Raw genomic sequence first — 21226 nt, 5'->3', positions numbered from 1 at the left:
AAATTCTTTACAAATCCTACCATGTGGATTCATGGATTTTTTTTTTCACATTCTGTCTCTCACAGTTGAAGTGTACCTCTGGTGCAAATTACTGACCTCTGTCATCATTTTAGGTGGGGGAACTTGCACAATCGGTGGCTGACTAAATACTTTTTTGCCCCACTGTGTATGTATGTATGTATGTATGTATATGTGTATATATATATATTATATTAATCTCTTGTCGTCAATAAGCAACGTTTAGGGAGCTCTATAGTATTCAATGAGAGGGCCCTGCGCGTCGATAAGTGACGCAGAGGGAGCCTGACCATGCCTCACACATGTGCCGAGTTGGGAGTGAGAAGGTGTTGGAACAAAAGGTTTTCTCCTTCATTTCTGTCAAACAAAGGTGTCTGAAACGTTTCCAGCTGTTAGTATCTTGTTCGCTAGGCAACCTTTTCAGCGCGACGGAGGCTAGACCGTCCCATTTCACAAGCCTCTCACTTCCGGCCTGAGCTGTCTTTGATCATGCGGCCCTTGTGGACCGTTAAGCTGCAGACCCTGAATTGGGACACAGCCTCAGTCTCAAGGGAATCTGGGAGAAGGGTCACATGGTTGATGATACATGATACTGTACTTGTTACTAACTTGTGTATTGCTGATGTGTAATGATGTGATCACACTGAGAAACCAAAGATTTCAAATCCACAGTTTTTAATATTGACATATTAATATAGCACAACTACACAAAATCTGTAAATTGGTACTCCAGTCCCCTCCCTCCCTCCGCACGGTGAGTGCAGGCTGGGTGCTGTCACGTGACTCAGATGACCAGGATGAGGTTTGTGGGATTGATCAGTGAGCGCGAGCGCCCTGACAGACCAGACTGAGGGATCAGCGTCGGTGCTGACGTCATGTCGGGGGGAGGGGGGGGGGTCTTCGGTCGGATTAAACTCCATTTCCCATGCTGCCCCGCGCATCACCGCTGCTACTGCTGAGCCGCAGCTTCAGTTACCAGAGATCCGCGGACCTGAAGGAGGACAGTGACCGAGGCTGCGCTCACACCGGGAACGCGGGCAGACTGTGGAACGGACGGACAAGTGAGACCCGCACAGGTGAGCCCGGACACCGGGCAGCAGCTCCTCTCTGCCCGTGTCCGAGCGCGAGGACAGCCTGTTCTCTAACGGCAGCATCACAGGCTTTTATTGTGAAGGAGCCATAGCCCGTCACCTTATTCTGGAGGAGATGCAGTATTTATACTACTACCATAACCGTATTTATACCTGTACTACTGCAGTATTTATACTGGTACAATTGCAGTGTTGATAGCATTAATACTGCAGTATAATCCTGTGTTATTTATATTAATTCTATCACAGTATCTATACTAGTGTGCCTGTAGTATTTAAACCAGTACTACTACAGTACTCCTACCGGTTTAAAGGCAGAAGCAGCGTTCCTCCAGTATTTACAGTATTTTAAGTTTTTTATAGAATATTTTACAGTATTTGAAGTATTATTGTAGTAATTGTTCAAATGTTCCTGCAGCGTTCTCACTTAGTTACTTACTGGAGTATTTATTAAGGTAGTATTGAAATATTTTTAGTAGTACTAATGTAGTATTTACTGCAGAATTACTACAGTAGTAGTGCAATTTGTGCAGTGCAACTATTAATGCAGCGTTTTCAGATTGTATTGCAATATTTATATCACTGTAAAGACAGTATTTACTCATGTATTACTGCGGGATATAGTCCAGTATTACTGTATTGCAGTATTACTGTGATATTTATGCTGGTGCAACTGGTACTACAGTCTTGGCATCACTGTAGTACTGCTAGATGTAATATTTGGAGTAGTCTTACTGCAGTGTTTTTAATGTGTATCTGTTTTTGTCTTCAGGAGCTTTTCCTGAGGTTGTTGGTGTTGCGGGGTCAGAGGTCACGGTCCCATGTGGTCTGATAGAAGATGAAACAACATGACTTTGGACAGAGCGAGTCGGGGTCCTCCTGCGGCGCTCTGCCGGGGTTGCAGGTGAGTACTCGGGTACAGCCACTCAGGAGGGCAGTAGTACTGCATCGATATTGCATTTGGGAGCACAGTGAAGCCAGGTCACCTCAACAGCAATTGCTGATCAATACTTTCTATTGATCAGTGGAAAAACCTAGAGCCAGGTCAGGTCAGAAACAGGAACACCTGTGGACGTTCCAGGTGTTCCTAATAAAGTGACCACTGCACCAGAAATCACAGCCAAAGCGATTGATCAGTGTTCATCAGTGTGACTGATGAACTCATTAAACCCTCTGCGGACCTGAATATCTGAGTAATCAATAAATAACTGATCAGATTCAATTAATACATGATGTGATCAGAAATCAGACAGGAAACGTGAGCTTCTGCTTCAAAATAAAAGCTTCTACTGCACTGCTAAATAAAAAGCAGACAAAGCTGCAGTCTGTTTATATAACGAAGCCCCGCCCACTCCCGATGCTGAGGACCCCGCTGTGTGATTGGCTGAGGCTCTGAGTCTCAGGGTCTATGAGGCACCTGATTGGCCGAGGGCGAGTGAATGGAAGTTATGTGTGTAGGCATCACGAGGCAGGAACGTGAGCTCTGAACGTGCTCGGTGGATGCAGCTCTGCTGCTGTGAGTGAGCGTGCTCAGAGAGGAGGCTGCAGCCACACACAGACTTGTCTCTCTTTAAGGACCCTCAGCCACATGATGCTAGTCCTGAAACTCAATGAGACACACATCGGTCCTGTTACCATGGTTACCTGAAGGTTTGCAGCAAACTGCTAACAGCCAATCAGAGAACATTCTTCTGTGTATATAGAGTCAGTGTGTTTGGGGACCAGTTTGGGTTTTAGCCTTTTAAATGCTGAAGACGTAGAGACAGTAGAAGTTTAACAGGTGTGTACTGTGTGTGTCTGTGTGTGTCTGTGTGTGTCTGTGTGCGTGTGTGCGTGTGTGTGTGTGTGCGTGTGGTCAGGTTTCACTGGAGGACAGATCAACTGACTGCCACTGTGAAGAGCTGGAGGAGGACAGAGCCAATGATGCAGAGCAGAGCAAAGGTGGAGAGGATGACAGGTAAGCCCCCCCCCACACACACACACACAGATTTGTTTTGCTATGATTGTGAGGACCTGGTACGTCCCTAAGAGGCAGGCAGGTGCACTCACCTGTGTGTTACTCCTCAGGTGGTGTCATCCCGTCGACAGCGCTGGGTTCTTCTCCTTCATGACGTTTAATTGGTTGACTCCTCTGGCCATGCGCGCCCGCAGGAAGAAACAGCTCCTATTGGATGATGTCTGGCCCGTGTCGCAGCGGGAAAGCTGCAATGACAACAGCATGAGGTGGGAGGAGCTAATGAAGGCATGTATTCAAAGCCTTTGGTCTGTATGTGTGTGTTATTGTGAGACTGTGTGTCCACAGGCTGTGGGCTCTCTGGAAGGAAGAGCAGAGGTCAAAGGGCACGAGCGCCTCTCTGTGTTCAGTGGTCTGGGCGTTCTGTAGGACACGCCTCCTCCTCTCCATCCTCTGCCTCGCCGTCACTCAGGTGGCCGGGTTCAGCGGGCCGGTGAGAACCTCAGAGCCAGAATCACGTTTGCCTTACTGCCATCAGACTGCCGTGGTGTAACCAGTGACTCCACCCCCCACAGGCGTTCGTGGTGAAGCGTCTGCTCGAATACACCCAACAGGAAGAGGCCGACCTGGGCTACGGGCTGCTGCTGGTTCTGGGTCTCCTCGCGGCAGAGCTGGTGCGGTCCTGGTCTCTGGCTCTGACCTGGGCCCTGAACTACCGGACCGGGACCAGACTGAGGGGAGCCATCCTCAGCCTGGCCTTCCAGAAGATCCTGCGTCTGCGCAGCATCAGGGACAAGTCTGTGGGACAGGTGTGGTTACCTGACTGTGCTGACTTTAATACTCTTATTGTTTTCTACTTCCTTTCACTCTGCTGTCATCTTTTGCTTCCTTCCTGTCAGCTGGTGAACATGTGCTCCAGTGACGGTCAAAGGATGTTTGAGGCGGCAGCCGTGGGCAGTTTGCTAGCAGGAGGCCCCCTGGTGGCCGTCCTCGGCGTTGCCTACAATCTGTTCATCCTGGGACCGACCTCTCTGCTGGGCTCCGCCGTCTTCATCCTTTTCTACCCAACCATGGTCAGCACCTTTAAAACTCGCCGAGTCTGACTGAGTCTTTGACCTTTTGTGAGCCCGCCTGTGCTCACCTGACTACACCTGTGTTCTTCTAAATGATTACTCTTTAACCCTTTCATGCATGAATTATGACAACCTCAATCAAGATTTTTTCTTAAGTATTTTTATTCATCTTTAGGCATGAAAAAAATATTTTTGAACTTCATTTTTTTTAAACATGTACTTTTCAAAGACTTTTTTATACGTCCACTTAGGTGGATAAGATTACCTTTGGAGTGGGTGGCAGGGTGTGGAGTGACACATCAGTGTCCAATGTTGTGTTTTATGTGCAAGTACAGCATCAACACTCACACAAATACAAGAAAACAGCCTTTAAAGAGCTGTGCACTGTGGTGACCACTATGTGTGAAAGGGTTAAAGGCAGTGTGAGACGGCGCTGTGACTGTAAGCTGTTTCTGTCCTTAAACGAGCCTCAGACGTGCTACAGGCGCACCTATCGAGCGCGATTAAGTGTATTGATGGCGATGTATTGATCTGCCATTAGATGCTCAGCTCGAGGATGACGGCGTATTTCAGGAGGAAGGGCATGGCCGTCACCGACAGGCGTGTTCAGAAGATGAACGAGATTCTCAGCTACATCAAGTTCATCAAGATGTATGCCTGGGTCAAAGCCTTCTCGCAGGACGTCCACCGTACGCGCTCACCTCACACGCGCTCAGCGGTTGCCACGGTAACACAGCCGAACACTCATCATGTCTGTGTTTCCTTTCAGGGATCCGGGACGAGGAGCGCAGGATCCTTGAGCTCACGGGATACTTCCAGAGCATCACAGTGGGCGTGGCTCCCATCGTTGTTGTCATCGCCAGCGTGGCGACATTCTCTGCCCACATGTTGCTAGGATACGACCTGACAGCTGCTCAGGTACCGCAATTCATGTCCTCTCTGTGCCGGTTACCTGTTGACAGTCTGGTATGATAACAGATGCCCTTTCCCGTTACCCATCCAGGCCTTCACCGTGGTAACGGTGTTTAACGCCATGACCTTTGCCCTGAAGGTCACACCATTTTCTGTCAAGTCGCTGTCCGAGGCCTCCGTTGCTGTGGAAAGATTCAAGGTTGGTTATTGACTTCGTGCACTTACGCCTGCGTACTGCACGTTCACAGGAACACCTGCACACACCTGTGCCTCCTGATCTCATCTATGCCCTGCCCTCCTTCCTCAGAGTCTCTTCCTGTTGCCTGAGGTCGATGGGGTCCGAGCGCTGCCTGTCAACCCTCAGGTTGCCGTGGAGATTAGCGGTGCCAGTCTGGCGTGGGAAGGAGGCGGACAGAGCGCTCAGCCCAGTCCAAGTGTGGGAGGGGCCAGCAGACACCGACAGAGAGAAAAGTAAACCCACGAGCTCGTGTTGATCAGCTGTATTGATCTGCCCTGATCGCTGATGCACTCAGGTGTGTGTTTGCTGGTGTCCAGGTGCAGAGACTCGGCCGTCATCCAGGAGCAGGACGAGGAGGAGGTGAAGGACTCCCTGCTGAGAGGAAGAGAAGGAGGAGAGGAGAGAAGTCCGGAGGAGGAGGAAGACGGGGAGGCGTGTCCTCCATTGCTGCCCACCCCCTCCATCCCTCAGCGCCTGCAGAGCACGCTGCACAACATAAACCTGAGCATCCAGCAGGTATCCACCAATCAGTCACACCTTAGCCCGAGTGGGGGCGTGGCATTAGTAGCATCTGAGCCTGAGTGGGGGTGGGACATCACTCACACCTGTCTGTCTGCTCAGGGGAAGCTGCTCGGCGTCTGTGGAAGTGTCGGCAGTGGAAAAACCTCGCTGGTTTCAGCCATCTTGGGACAGGTGATGTCTCCTTTCCCTGCTGTTGCCATGGTGATCAGTGTTGGTTGTTGGCCATTATCGGTTCATTATTAAACATTGATGTGTTGGCAGATGACGGTGCTGGAGGGCAGCGTGGCGGTCAAAGGAAGGCTGGCGTACGTGGCCCAGCAGGCCTGGATCCTGAACGCCACGCTCAGAGACAACATCCTTTTTGGGCTGGAGTATCAGGAGGACAGGTGAGGCAGAGACACCTGCACATCACACACTGACACACTGAGCTGGACGCCAAACAGGAAGTGACATCACCCAGTCAACAGAAGCCCTTCTGTTGTTCCACACTAACTCCGCCCCCTCTCTGCAGATTTCAGTCTGTCATCAGCGCCTGCTGCCTCAGAACCGACCTCGCTCTTCTGCCCAGCGCTGACCTCACAGAGGTGACATCACTTCCTGTGTACCTGTGTGTAGATAGAAGGCTCTGGATGCGTCGTTTTATGTTGCTGTTTTCCTCCAATCAGATCGGAGAGCGTGGCGCCAACCTGAGTGGTGGGCAGCGGCAGCGAATCAGCTTGGCCCGCGCCCTCTACAGTGACCGGGATGTTTACATCCTGGACGACCCGCTGAGCGCCCTCGACACCCATGTGGCCAGCCACATCTTCCACAACGCTATAAGGAAGCAGCTTCGCCACAAAACCGTCATCTTCGTCACCCACCAGCTACAGGTGAGCACCCTCGCCACCACTGAGCTTTTCTGCAGGTGGTTACCATGGAGATGACCTGTGTGTGTGTGTGTGTGTGTGTGTGTGTGTGTGTGGCGGTGGGCAGTATCTGGTGGACTGTGATGATGTCATCTTGATGAGGGAGGGGAGTATCGTGGAGCAGGGTAACCATGACAACCTGATGAAACTCAGTGGAGACTATGCCGCCATGTTTAACCTCTTCCTGCTCGGAGACAAACCACACATTGAGGTACCTGCCTGTATCTCACCTGTCTCTGTCTCACCTGTCTTATCTCACCTGTCTGTAGTCTGTATCTCAACCGTCTTTCTCACCTGTCTGTATCTCACCTGTCTTATCTGTCTGTATCTCACACGTCTCTGTCTCACCTGCCTGTATCTCACCTGTCTCTGTCTCACCTGTTTCACCTGCCTGTATCTCACCTGTCTGTAGTCTGTATCTCAACGGTCTTTCTCGCCTGTCTGTCTCACCTGTCTGTATCTCACCTGTCTTATCTGTCTGTATCTCACATGTCTCTGTCTCACCTGTCTGCATTTCACCTGTCTGTATCTCACCTGTCTATAGTCTGTATCTAACCTGTCTTTCTCACCTGTCTGTGTCTCACCTGTCTCACCTGTCTGTATCTCACCTGTCTCACCTGTCTGTATCTCACCTGTCTCTGTCTCACCTGTCTGTATCTCACCTGTCTCCTCAGTCTATATCTAACATGACTGTCTCACCTGTCTCGGTCTCACCTGTCTCTGTCTCACCTGTCTCACCTGTCTGTATCTCGCCTGTCTGTATCTCACCTGTCTGTATCTCACCTGTCTCACCTGTCTATTTCTCGCCTGTCTGTCTCACCTGTCTGTATCTCACCTGTCTTATCTGTCTGTATCTCACATGTCTCTGTCTCACCTGTCTGCATTTCACCTGTCTGTATCTCACCTGTCTCTGTCTCACCTGTCTGTATCTCACCTGTCTCTGTCTCACCTGTCTGCCTCTCACCTGTCTTTCTCACCTGTCTGTAGTCTGTATCTAACATGTCTTTCTTACCTGTCTGTGTCTCACCTGTCTCTGTCTCACCTGTCTGTATCTCACCTGTCTCTGTCTCACCTGTCTGCCTCTCACCTGTCTTTCTCACCTGTCTGTAGTCTGTATCTAACCTGTCTTTCTCACCTGTCTGTATCTCACCTGTCTCACCTGTCTGTATCTCAAATGTCTCTGTCTCACCTGTCTGTATCTCACCTGTCTCCTCAGTCTGTATCTAACATGACTGTCTCACCTGTCTGTATCTCACCTGCCTCTGTCTCACCTGTCTTTCTCACTTGTCTGTATCTCACCTGTCTCACCTGTCTGTATCTCAAATGTCTCTGTCTCATCTGTCTGTATCTCAAATGTCTCTGTCTCACCTGTCTGCATCTTACCTGTCTTTCTCACCTGTCTGTAGTCTGTATCTAACCTGTCTTTCTCACCTGTCTGTATCTCACCTGTCTCACCTGTCTGTATCTCAAATGTCTCTGTCTCACCTGTCTGTATCTCACCTGCCTCTGTCTCACCTGTCTGTATCTCAAATGTCTCTGTCTCACCTGTCTGCATCTTACCTGTCTTTCTCACCTGTCTGTATCTCACCTGTCTCACCTGTCTGTATCTCAAATGTCTCTGTCTCACCTGTCTGTATCTCACCTGTCTCCTCAGTCTGTATCTAACATGACTGTCTCACCTGTCTGTATCTCACCTGCCTCTGTCTCACCTGTCTTTCTCACTTGTCTGTATCTCACCTGTCTCACCTGTATTTCAGCTGTCTCTGTCTCACCTGACTGCAGCTCACATGTCTCTGTCTCTGTCTCACCTGTTTCAGGCTCCGAGCAGGAAGAATGGCAGCTCTCAGAGGAAACCAGCGGACGCTAAACCAGGATCACTGAAGAAGAACATCCCGGTCGTCAAGGACAACGGTAGGATTTTTTAATCCGCTCTATTGAAAGTTTCGTAGTGACAGAGAGCACAGCGTTCAGGTAAATTAAACGAGGGACCTTCTGTCTCTGTTTCTGTCCCATTTCCTGTTCATGTGACCCTAAAGGGGAGGAGCAGCAGTACGGGGCTGTGGTGTGGCCTGTGTTCCAGGTGTACATGTCAGCATGTGGTGGCTCCGCCTCCTGCCTGCTGATCGTGGCCCTGTTTGTCCTGAATGTGGGAAGCTCTGCCTTCTGCCATTGGTGGCTCAGTTACTGGATCAATCAGGGCAGCGGGGTGCGTCTCCTCCTCTCTGCTCTCCGCCTCTCGTCTCCTCCTGTTCCCTGCTCTCCCTCTGACTCCTCTTTCTCCGTTTTTCCCAGAACACCACGGTAACCCTTGGCAACAGTTCAGCGGTGAGTATCAGCATGAGAGATAATCCCATGATGCAACAATATGCCGCCATTTACGCCTCCTCCATGGGAGTCATGTTGCTCTTCAAACTCATCAGAGGGGTCGCCTTTGTCAAGGTCAGAGTTCAGCCCAGGTCCCCTCCGGCCTGTTGCTGCAGTTGCTCTCAGCCTGCTTGTAAAATACTGGTTACCGTGGTTACAGCGAGCCTGTTGTTACAGCGTGGTGTTTGTGGTCTCTCCTCAGGGAACCCTGCGAGCTTCCTCTAAGCTGCATGACGAGCTCTTCCATAAGATCCTGCGCTGCCCCATGAAGTTCTTTGACACGACTCCCACGGGACGGCTCCTCAACCGCTTCTCCAAGGACATGGATGAAGGTGACGGTGGGACTGGAGGGTCTGAGCTGCCGTTCGGGTCCAGGGTCTAACCGAGTCCCGTCTCCTCTGTTTCCATCTAGTCGACACTCGTCTGCCGTTCCAAGCGGAGATGTTCATCCAGAACGTGATCCTGGTCTTCTTCTGCCTGGGCGTGATCAGCTGTGTTTTCCCGTGGTTCCTGGTGGCGGTGGGTCCTCTGGTCCTGCTCTTTGCGGTGCTCCACAGCATCTCCAGGGTCTTCATACGAGAGCTGAAGCGACTGGACAATGTGACGATGTCTCCCTTCATGTCCCACATCACCTCCAGCATCCACGGCCTGGCCACGCTGCAGGCCTATGATCGAGGCCGCGACTTCCTGCACAGGTCTGGGTCGGACCGAATGACCCGCTCCGACGTCCAGGATGTAGTTCTGACCGCTGACTGTGTGCTGTTGTTTCCAGGTACCAGGTGTTGCTGGACCAGAACCAGGCCCCGTTCTACCTCTTCAGCTGTGCGATGCGGTGGCTGGCTGTGCGCCTGGACATCATCAGTGTGGCTCTGATCAGCATCACAGCTCTGATGATGGTTGTGATGCATGGAAAGATCTCCCCTGCCTACGCCGGCCTCGCCATCTCCTACGCCGTCCAGGTAACTTTAACATTTAAACCTTTGCAGATGTGATGCGACGGCGTTACTGGTCCCCAGTGGAGTAATGTCTAACGGTCGTCCGGGTCATGAAAATGACCCACAGTTAGAGTCGAGATCGATGCTAAGCTGCTGTCAGAGAGCGCTCTGTGAAGACAGCCAGCTGCACTGTTGGCGCTGTGCTCACGGCTGGTTCGACTGAAGCTGATGTGCTGAAGCACAAACCAGACCACGGAAACCTGCAGCTTCAGTGAGAGAAACGTGAGAGCTCAGTTTAAACACTGTGAGGGAAATAATTATTTGATCTGCATATCACTGAGTGAAGTCAGCCAAAGTAAAATATGACATAGTACTTGGTGGAGAAAGCCTTGTTGGTGCACAGCAGTGATGCTTGTAGTTGGAGAGCGGTTTTGCAGATACAGGGAGTGCAGAATTATTAGGCAAATGAGTATTTTGTCCACATCATCCTCTTCATGCATGTTGTCTTACTCCAAGCTGTATAGGCTCGAAAGCCTACTACCAATTAAGCATATTAGGTGATGTGCATCTCTGTAATGAGAAGGGGTGTGGTCTAATGACATCAACACCCTATATCAGGTGTGCATAATTATTAGGCAACGTCCTTTCCTTTGGCAAAATGGGTCAAAAGAAGGACTTGACAGGCTCAGAAAAGTCAAAAATAGTGAGATATCTTGCAGAGGGATGCAGCAGTCTCAAAATTGCAAAGCTTCTGAAGCGTGATCATCGAACAATCAAGCGTTTCATTCAAAATAGTCAACAGGGTCGCAAGAAGCGTGTGGAAAAACCAAGGCGCAAAATAACTGCCCATGAACTGAGAAAAGTCAAGCGTGCAGCTGCCAGGATGCCACTTGCCACCAGTTTGGCCATATTTCAGAGCTGCAACATCACTGGAGTGCCCAAAAGCACAAGGTGTGCAATACTCAGAGACATGGCCAAGGTAAGAAAGGCTGAAAGACGACCACCACTGAACAAGACACACAAGCTGAAACGTCAAGACTGGGCCAAGAAATATCTCAAGACTGGTTTTTCTAAGGTTTTATGGACTGATGAAATGAGAGTGAGTCTTGATGGGCCAGATGGATGGGCCCGTGGCTGGATTGGTAAAGGGCAGAGAGCTCCAGTCCCACTCAGATGCCAGCAAGGTGGAGGTGGAGTACTGGTTTGGGCTGGTATCATCAAAGATGAGCTTGTGGGGCCTTTTCGGGTTGAGGATGGAGTCAAGCTCAACTCCCAGTCCTACTGCCAGTTTCTGGAAGACACCTTCTTCAAGCAGTGGTACAGGAAGAAGTCTGCATCCTTCAAGAAAAACATGATTTTCATGCAGGACAATGCTCCATCACACGCGTCCAAGTACTCCACAGCGTGGCTGCAAGAAAGGGTATAAAAGAAGAAAAACTAATGACATGGCCTCCTTGTTCACCTGATCTGAACCCCATTGAGAACCTGTGGTCCATCATCAAATGTGAGATTTACAAGGAGGGAAAACAGTACACCAGACAGAGCTGGGGATTGAACCAGCAACCTTCTGGTTACAAGATGAGCGTCCCAACCCGCTAAAGCACAGTGCATCAAATCTATTTACCAATTGGCTATGGCTTTCCAAGTCAGCCAGTTTCATCTGAATACTCCGTTGTTGCTGGAGCGACTGGGTTAGTGCGTCTTTTGCGGCCATATTCCCCCTTTCCATCTCTTCCAGTCTTTTTTCAGCTTGTTCGAGTCTGGTCTCATGGCTAGCTAGCTCATTCGCCGTTTCTGCCTGGTTTATATTAATGTCTTTCTTGAAGCCGTCGGATTCGTCCTTCATTTCTTGTTTGATGTCTTTCTTATTCGTGGCAAACTCAGTTTTAAACTCTGCTTTAAGTGAGTAATGATGTCCTGGAAGCCTGCGTGGGGGTGGCTAGCTACATCTCCGTCCATCTGCTCGCCTTGCACGCTGTTCTCAGAATCAGAATCCTTTATTGATCCCTGGGGGAAATTATTGTTCGTTACAGTGCTGCATTATAAACAAACAGTAGAAAGACAGACAATACACAACTAAGAATAGCACCATATATAATATATACAGGCATATATATACATAAAGTCACTTATTAATAAATAGCTGAAAAAGAACGTGCAAGAAGGGTGTAGCTGTAGCAGTAACCAGTGTGTTAAGTGGATGCGTTGTAGAGGGAGCCACAGGCAGGAATGATTTCCTGTGTCGTTCAGTGGTGCTTTATGGGTAATCTCTCACTGAACGTGCTCCTGTGACTGACCAACATGTCATGGAGTGGGTGGGAGGTGTTATCCAACGTTATCTTTATCTTGGACAGCATCCGCCTCTCCGACACCACCTTGAGGGAGTCCAGCTCCATCCCCACAACATTGCTGGCCTTACGGATTAGTTTATCGAGTCTGTTGGCATCTGCGACCCTCAGCCTGCTCCCCCAGCATGCAACAGCATAGAGGATTGCACTGGCCACCACAGACTCATAGAAAATCCTCAGCATTTTCTGGCAGATGTTGAAGGATCTCAGTCGCCTCAAAAAATAGAGGCGACTCTGGCCCTTCCTGTAAAGTGCTGTGGTGTTTTTAGCCCAGTCCAGTTTATTGTCAATGTGTACTCCAAGGTATTTATAGTCCTCCACAATGTCAACACTGACCCCCTGGATCTTCCTTCAGACTCAGGACTATCTCATGTGATCAGTGTCCCATATAAGTGAATTTCTCCAAAGCCCATTATAATCATGGAGAAACACACTTTGCGACAGTTTCCAGTAAGAATATTTGATAGAACTTTAAATTTCAGTCTTCCAGGCCTGGATAAAAGATTCTTAAATCATGAGCTCACAAAATATCACCACCGTTGGATCACACGTCTCATATTCCTTATCTCAGACCATAAAATCATAATAAAATAACAAATACTAGAGCCAGTTCCAGACATGTCTAAGCACAAAACTGTCTTTCTCATAGAGGAAGAAAACAATCCAAACCTCACTGATAAACTCAACCTGCTGCTAAGAAAAATCAACAGAAAACTCACAGGAGTTCCCCATAGAACAATACTGTGTGCGAGTTAGAACCTCAGATGCTGTAACATGCAGAGTTGCATTGACTGCTCCTGGATTTAATTAGTTTCTTATACTTTCTTGGTCTGAACTCAGACTTGAGTGTCACTCTGTGACAGTCTTTCCACCTGCTGTCACTTGATCTATCAAGGGGAAATGCACCTTATTTAGTTTCTCCAGGGATCAAATCTCAATCATAGAAAATGCAGTGCTCCGAATTATACATTACACAGTTAATTCATCATTTTCACTCTGTACCACTGCTCCTCATATCTCTCATCTGGCTGTGTGAAGCCCAGTGAACAACTCAGTCCAGGCCTTGAGCAGCCATAAACATCCCGAGGCATGCAGTCAGGTGCAAGAAACTCCACTCTCACCACACAGACATCGTTTCATGAGCAGAGAATGATAGACCTCGTTTGTTAAATGTACATATGTGTCCTCTGGATAACATAAATGCGTTCTGTGTAATCAGTGGCTTCTTATAACAGAGTCTGTATGTGGGTCTGTGTGTGTGTATTTTGTGTGTGGATCACTTCTCAGTGAATCAGCACTTCGGTTTAGGTGTGTGTGTCATTTCTCACTCAATCAACAAGTGCACATGTGTTTGTCTGTGTATCACTTCATGCTGAGTCAGAGTGTGTGTAGATGTGTGTGTTCATCACTTTCCTGTTCTGGTGTCTGGGGTAAACCACGGCCTGAAGCGTGCCCTGGGGTCCTGCCCTCCTCTTCAGTCTGTTTGCGTCCATTGCTGCTGCTGCTCACAGTTCTGTCCATCCTGGTTCTGATCCCATTGGGGCGGTCCTTCCTTTCTCCAGTGTCCATGCTCACTGCAGGTGAAACCTGCATCTTCTTCTGTGTTTGTCCGTTCTGAGGTGCCTTTTGAGCTCAGTTACTCCTCCTGTCTCTGCCACGCCCTTTCTCTGCTGCCCGATCATCCGTGTTGGTCCGTCACTGTGCACAGTGTTAATGCAGAGTTACCAAGGTCAGCATTCTGTTGCTCGGCCTCACTTTTCATCCGTGCTTAATGGGCGTCTCATCACAGCTCTGTCAGCTGAAGCTGTCGGGGAATTTCCCCGTGTAGTGATAGCGCCCTCCATCTCCGCTGCATGAGATCCTTTCCTGTAGCACTGTTGACATTTTCAGATTGTTGTTGTGGGTCCAGCTGCTGCAGCGTTTGGTCAGGGCCACGTCAAAGATGGTAGAGGGGAGAGCAGGAGTCCAGGTCAGCCTCGGCTTCCAGGGCCGGCAAAGCAGCCTGTAATCAAGCATAAACAGAGAGGAGTGGACCAACAGGGAAATGATGTTGTGTTTGCTGTGTTACAGAGAAACACTGTCCTGTGTCAGCGTTTCTCCCCCTTGTTTGTTTTTTTAAATAATATAATGAACTCATAGCTCACCAGGATGACAGGACAACAGAGCTGCATATTTAAAATATTACCACAAAATAGAATTTTCTTCATACAGTAATTACTTGTGTTTCTCAAGCAGCAGAAAACATCTCACAATTTGACTCTTAACCACTACATTTATTGTTTCATCACTGGTTGGTCATACCAGTCTCTTTTTTTAGTTTGTCAGTAGTAGATAAAATCAGCATTTTAACAACAAGTGTGTGTTAAGTTAAGTTAATATTGCTGAGAAGTACTGACGTGTTTATGAGTGTAAGCTGACTTTTGCTGCATGTGTGTGTTTGCAGACAGGTTTGTATGTGTGTTTAGTGGAGCTGCAGATCCAGCAAAGCCTCTCTCTGCCTTAGCTCCCGTTTTTCTCCAAAAGGTGTTTCCTTAAAAGGAGCCTTCCTCTCACGTTTCTCTGCCTGTGTGTGTGTTTGTTTCACCTTTTGTTGCGATGCTCCGGACACTTTCTCAACCTCCACAAGTCAGTTGGCCCCAAATCTCGACCCAATTTCGATGTACTCTTAAACCCTTCATTTCTCCTTTAGTTCTCTGCTGTCCGTTCCACAGCTGCTGATTCTTGCTGGGTTATGTTAATCTATCATTTTGTTCCGGCTGCTGTGCTCGTGGTGGACGGTTGATCCAGGTCCGTAGTTACCTGTATTAACACACTAAGAGATTTATTTAAAATCAATTTCATCACTGGTTATTTGACACTCTCCCTGATTCTTTAAACACATTTCCCCTTGTTGCTAATTTAAATAATCCTGTGCCTTCTTTTCCCAATTCCTCCCGTTCTGCTTTAGTTTTTATGCATAATTCATAATAATTTACCGCTTTTTGTTTTTTGCTCTTGACTCTCCGTTTTAGACACTTTCCCCCTGCAGTCACACAGACTGCTTCTCCTAGCGCCTCCTTGGATCCACCTCACACTCAGCTCCTCCCCTCTGAGTTGGGTCATTTGCTCCTCCTCTTTCTATCTGCTTCACTGCGCTCTGGGAGACACTTCTCCCTCACACTCAACACACCATACAGAGCGCGTGTCTCGCTCTGCAAAATCCAAACACACGGTTTTAGAGGCAAATTTCAACTTTAAGCCTAATTTACTAACCCCAAAATTAACCCAGACAGTCTCTAGGCGCTACAGCGGCCAATGAACCCAGCTTGGAATCTAGAGTTGGATGTCTCGAAGCCAGTCTGGAGACCAAGACTGGCCTCAAGACCACTTTTACGTGGCTTACTGAGCTTAAGCCCGGGTCATCTTTTTCAGAAGCCCGGGGTCTTTTGGAGTGTAATTTGTTCCATAGTTAGATGCCTGGCTGACAACTGTATAAAACAAAAGCTACACACAATATTAGAAGCACATAGCGCACTGTCATAAATTCCCCCTAATTTTGGTATCGTCCGAGCTCAGGCACTAGGTGACTGAGCACAGCACTGACGCCTGTGAGAGGGGGGGGAGCTGCCGCCTGTGAGTTTGCTGCAGACAGAGGAGTTTGAGCAGGTACCAAAGCAAATCATTCGTACTGTACAAATAATGTAAATATGACGGTGAATCACAAAGGATTGATATCAAACTGATCACGTGACCCATATTACGTTACTTGCTCTTCCAGTGAATCAACAAATGGTGAAATGAAAAGCCGAACAACAACAATGCTGTTTCTTTAGAGACTCTTAGCTTACATGTGTGTTTACAGTGGCGTGCAAAAGTATTCGGCCCCCTTGAACTTTCCCACATTTTGTCACATTACAGCCACAAACATGAATCAATTTTATTGGACTTCCAGGTGAAAGACAACACAAAGTGGTGCACACGTGAGAAGTGGAACATAAATCATACATGATTCCAAACATGTTTTACAAATAAATAACTGCAAAGTGGGGTGTGTGTAATTATTCAGCCCCTGAGTCAATACTTTGTAGAACCAGCTTTTGCTGCAGTTGCAGCTGCCAGTCTTTCAGGGTCTGTCTCTACCAGCTTTGCACATCTACAGACTGAAATCTTTGCACATTCTTCTTTGAAACAGCTCCAGCTCAGTCAGATTAGTTGGACGGCGTTTGTGAACAGCAGTTTCAGATCTTGCCACAGATTCTGGATTGGATTTAGATCTGGACTTTGACTGGGCCGTTCTAACACAAAGAAGCTTCTGATTGGTTAGTAGAGTCCATGTGAGGGTGGCACAGCTGTGGATGCATATAAGGCAAAACACAGAGGCTGTTTCTGTGAAATGGGAACATCAGGAGATGTCAACCAAACACCAGGAAGAGAATCGTGGAGCTCCATAAGTGTGGCTCAGTTTGAATACAATTTGGTCTCTGTTCGCTTCGCTGGTTGAGTCCCCAGACTGCGCCCAATCCATCCTCCTTAGCCTCGTATTGGAATCCCGGACGAGCCCCCAGTAGTTAATATCAACACTTCACCGAGTTCTTTTTGATTCCTCAGAGGCATCCGATGGAAGACAAAACACTGCTCAGTAGACCATTTAACTTTATTTCTCTTCACATTACTTCTAGAGGGGAGATGCGTCCTGCATGACACGTTGCCGCGGATTTCAAAATGGTGGTGCGCCCCTGACAGTCTGATTACAGAAGCTCTCTCATTCTAGTCTCAACAACAGTGTCTCAGTAACTTTCCACTAGAGATGGTCCCCTCTTATCTACATTTTCCCAGGCAAGCGTGAGCGAGAGTCTACAGCTCTCTACTTCCCAAGAGCACATGGTCTCATGCCTTTATTTTTCAGGGCTGTGTCCACTTAATACTACACTATATAACTTTATAACACTTATTAATAAAAAAGCATAGCGTTATTGAGACTGCAAATTATTTAATCCCAACACTTACTTACAGCTGGGCTACACCGCCCATGAGGCTACATTCTTTAGGGTGATGCCTGTAACACTCTGCCTGTTGCGTTCATATTAGAGCCTCTTAGTGAGTGTTTTGTTTGGGTTTCCACCGACGTGCAATTACCAAAAATAGAAAGGGGACAGCCCAACATATGAAACAGGAAAAGACCGCTGTATAATCCATTTATTTCAACAAAGTAACTGTATTCTAAATACCACCTTTTAAACGGTAAGTGTGACGGAATACAGTTACTCATATTTTGTATTTTAAATACGTAATGGCGGTACATGTATTCCCTTTACTCCCCAACGCTGACGGTACGTGGCTCATCAGCTCTGTACCAAAGAATGCTGCCACCTCCGTGCCCGACTGTGGGGAAGGTCTGATCATCTGACAGCAACACTTTCTCCCAAGGTTCTCTGAGTCATTAGGATGTTGTCTGTGTGTTAGCGATGGTGTTCTTGGTGGCTGTGGACCCAGATGCCTTCAGCACATTAACAAGCTCTGCCTGTGTGGTTTTGGGCTGATCCAGAGTCCTGTCGCCGTGGGTTCCGAATTCGGGTCATCAGTGGGTCGTGTAGCCTTCACAGAGTTCCTGCGAGTGCTAATCGGGCAGCTGGATGTGTGCTGATAACACACAGTCTTTTGTGCTGCTGTAGCTCTGTTGTGCAGCTAACATTGGTAACTGCTGCGAGGCTCCATGACCGCCACTGCTGTAAACACTCCCTCCAATGCAGTGAACCGAGCCGTTCTTCTATTCCACGGCTCTCAGCTGATCCACCTTCCTCAGGATCATCCTCATCCTATGAGGCAAGACCTCCGTGGAGCGCTCTCTCTCTCTCTACAGTTATAATGACCTGCGACAGCGTGCAGAGTGAGCCACTCTGCTCCCGCTGGCTGCTTCATTGGCTGATTTAAAGCTACAGACAGCTAACAGCAGCCCGTGTGTGACATTGACATGGATACTTGGTCGATTGTAGGACCTTTAAGGTAAACGGGTATTTTTGACCTCGCTGCTCATGGACAGTCAATCCAACGCAGGTTTCTTCCTCCCCACTGTCACCAGGTGCTCCTTGCTGAGGATTGCAGTGTGATGCTCTGTGAGATGTTGCTGTTGTGAAACTGTGCTGTATTTGAAATGAAGTAACACTGAGTGGAGGATCATGTGTCAGTTAACAGGTCTGTTCCAGTTCACTGTGCGCCTGGCCTCTGAGACCGAAGCTCGCTTCACCTCCGTCGAACGAATCCATCACTACATCCAGGTACTGTTGCCCCTCGCTGGATCGTTCTACACTCGGTCCAGTTCTGCTCAGTTTTGGTTCCTGTCAGATTAAAACTCCTCCAAATTAAAAGCACTCGTAGTTTTTTGACAGGATCTGAAACGAAGCTGCTGCACCGGCGGTACCTCTAACCTGCATCTCCTGGCTTTGTCGGATTCTGGTTCTGATGTGCCGTCTGTGTCTCAGTCCCTGTCCCAGGAGGCGCCAGCCAGGGTCAAAGGTCGAGCCCCTCCGCCCGACTGGCCGCAGGAAGGGGAACTGGTGATGAAGGACGTGGAGATGAGGTACCAGGAGAACCTCCCTCTGGTCCTCAACAAGATCTCCTGCACCATCCGACCCAAGGAGAAGGTCGGCATCGTGGGCAGAACCGGATCAGGTCGGACCCGAAAGAGAGAGAGTGTGTGTGTGTTTGTGAGTGTGTGTGTAGTTCCTCTCCCTGCCTGTAGAAGGCGGTGTGCTGATGCTTGCCGTGTTTCTTCAGGTAAGTCGTCTCTGGGCGTGGCCTTGTTCCGGCTGGTGGAGTGCTGTGGCGGCTCCATTCTGATCGACGGCGTGGACATCAGTGACATCGGGTTGGCCGACCTTCGCAGCAAACTGTCCATCATCCCTCAGGACCCGGTGCTGTTCAGCGGCACCGTCAGGTACGAGCACCTGAGAGCACCTGAGGCACTTCAGGCCCGTGAGGAGGTGTCACACTCAGACTGTGTGTGTGTGTTTCAGGTCCAACCTGGACCCGTTTAACCAGTACAGCGAGGAGAAGATCTGGGACGCCCTGGAGAGGAGTCACATGAAGGAGTGTGTGAGTGTCACGCTGCTTACTGTGTACCACACGCCGTTCTTCTTCTTCAGCAACAAGTGTTTGTAACACTGACATTATATGACCGTCATGTGCCCCTCAGGTGTCCCAGCTGCCCCTGAAGCTGGAGTCGGAGGTGGTGGAGAACGGAGAAAACTTCTCGGTGGGGGAACGTCAGCTGCTGTGCATGGCCCGTGCGCTGCTGAGACGGTGCAAGGTGAGAACCTGAGAGGTCAGAGTGGCTCCGCCCCTGGCCTGTCCTCTGTCTCTGATCGGTTCGTTCTTCTCTCAGGTACTGATCCTGGATGAGGCGACCGCGGCCATGGATGCCGAGATGGATGCTCTGATCCAGGAGACCATCAGGAGCTCGTTCCACCACTGCACCACGCTGACCATTGCTCACCGCCTCCACACTGTCCTGGCCTCCGACCGCATCATGGTGCTCAACCAGGGGCAGGTACGGCCAATGGGAGCTCAGACATGCACCACCGCGGCCAATAGGAGCATAGCTGGTTGTGTGTGAGCAGATCAGTGTAAACACGTTGAAGCTTCAGTCACATGTTAGTTTGAAGGTTTTTGTTTCTTTAAATGATGAAAATAAAAACTGTGACGTTAAAGTCGCACAGATGGTGAGAGGCGGAGCTCAGAGTGGTTTGGAATGGAACTATTTCCCTGAAATATGGAACACTAGAATAAATTAGACACCTGTGTCATTAGTAATCAAAGTAACAAGCGGTATAAAACCCCAAAATCGAAACTTTGTTTCCTGTAAAAGAGAAAAAACAGACATAACACGCACCTCTGTAAACAGACAGGTATGGCCCCCTGGTGTCTGTTTTAGAGAGTGCAGGTTTCAGGTGTTCATTTTCAGCCCCGGGAGCTGCGTCCAAGACAACGCCTCGCACTGAGCAGTGACACACGCGTGACCATAAGTGTGTGGACGAGCTCGTGTCGCGTATGCTGACACAGAAGATCTGGTCTCTGTGTTTGAAGTGTTGTCGAGCTCCGCTAACACTCTCACCTGCTCTGCCTCCCTGTCTCTAATTGGTCCAGGTGGTGGAGTTCGACGAGCCGTCCAAGCTGCTGGCCAATGAGAACTCACGGCTGTGTTCGATGCTGGCAGCCGTGGAGAACAAGATCTCGGTGCGAGGATGAGGACGAAGAAGCTGCTGTACTGTAACTGACCTCAGGGTGGCGCTCGCAGGAGTCGCTCTGACTTACTGTTGCTTTTTTGCGACGTTCTTCTCTCGAATCATGTGACCGTCGTTTTTATGACCTGATGCGAAGCAGGTCTGTGCTCACTGAAGTGCTTCAAACATCTGTCACGTTGTCTGGTGGGCGGGGCTAAAGGACGCTGTACTTTAATCTTCTTTGTTGTTTTTATCGATGTTGTTTCGCCTCGACTGCGGTTTCCTTTGATCCAGAAGCTGATCAGCTATTTATGAATTTGTTCAGAATGTAAAGAGGACTGTTTTTATTCTAACCTGACACACGTGAGCTTCTCTACATTTTTATAGTCTCTTTTTTGCACGTTTGTGTAGATTTGATTGTTAGTTCGTAAGTGAAGCCTGTGCTGCCCTCTAGAGGAGAAGCACAGTAAGTACATATTAGTCCGGTTGGACTGTTAATGATTCTGTAACTTGTTTGATATCAGTGAAAAATGCCGCTTTTAATCTCATAGCGCAGCCGCTTTGTGTTTGTGTAGCGGCTGCGCTCAGGCTTCGTGTCGGTGGCTCCGTGATTAGACATCATGACATTTACTGCAGACCACGCCGGAAGCGCCCACGCACATGAAAAC

The 21226-nt window shown here is 48.9% G+C and overlaps 1 protein-coding gene across 1 annotated transcript; it reads left to right on the top strand.

Annotated features, from left to right (window-relative positions):
• Positions 1–985: 985 nt before the first annotated feature.
• Positions 986–20779, top strand: abcc5 (ATP-binding cassette, sub-family C (CFTR/MRP), member 5). Its single transcript, XM_085371450.1, has 30 exons — positions 986–1094; positions 1882–2013; positions 2969–3066; positions 3177–3332; positions 3412–3556; positions 3639–3872; positions 3963–4136; positions 4678–4825; positions 4906–5054; positions 5140–5247; positions 5356–5519; positions 5604–5802; positions 5908–5979; positions 6070–6194; positions 6320–6392; positions 6474–6677; positions 6781–6924; positions 8531–8624; positions 8750–8919; positions 9006–9152; positions 9280–9409; positions 9490–9772; positions 9850–10036; positions 18525–18614; positions 18819–19008; positions 19114–19273; positions 19353–19431; positions 19532–19645; positions 19721–19885; positions 20482–20779. The coding sequence occupies exons 2-30, from the start codon at positions 1948–1950 to the stop codon at positions 20581–20583; spliced, it is 4170 nt and encodes a 1389-aa protein (XP_085227576.1). The 5' UTR covers positions 986–1094; positions 1882–1947; the 3' UTR covers positions 20584–20779.
• The last annotated feature ends 447 nt before the right edge of the window (positions 20780–21226 follow it).

This window comes from Diplotaxodon limnothrissa, linkage group LG14 (assembly GCF_057381915.1).
Source record: "Diplotaxodon limnothrissa isolate DT_005_m linkage group LG14, D_limnothrissa_male_GT1.1, whole genome shotgun sequence".
In the NCBI taxonomy this organism is placed as follows: Eukaryota; Metazoa; Chordata; class Actinopteri; order Cichliformes; family Cichlidae; genus Diplotaxodon; species Diplotaxodon limnothrissa.
This window is presented reverse-complemented; position numbering and strand designations above follow the sequence as displayed.

Excerpts from the sequence above, each read along its gene's own strand:
- abcc5 (XM_085371450.1), top strand. The coding sequence starts at position 1,948 with ATGAAACAACATGACTTTGGACAGAGCGAGTCGGGGTCCTCCTGCGGC. Across the intron at positions 2,014-2,968 it reads GCGCTCTGCCGGGGTTGCAG|GTTTCACTGGAGGACAGATC; the intron begins GTGAGTACTCGG and ends GCGTGTGGTCAG. Across the intron at positions 3,873-3,962 it reads GGGACAAGTCTGTGGGACAG|CTGGTGAACATGTGCTCCAG; the intron begins GTGTGGTTACCT and ends CCTTCCTGTCAG.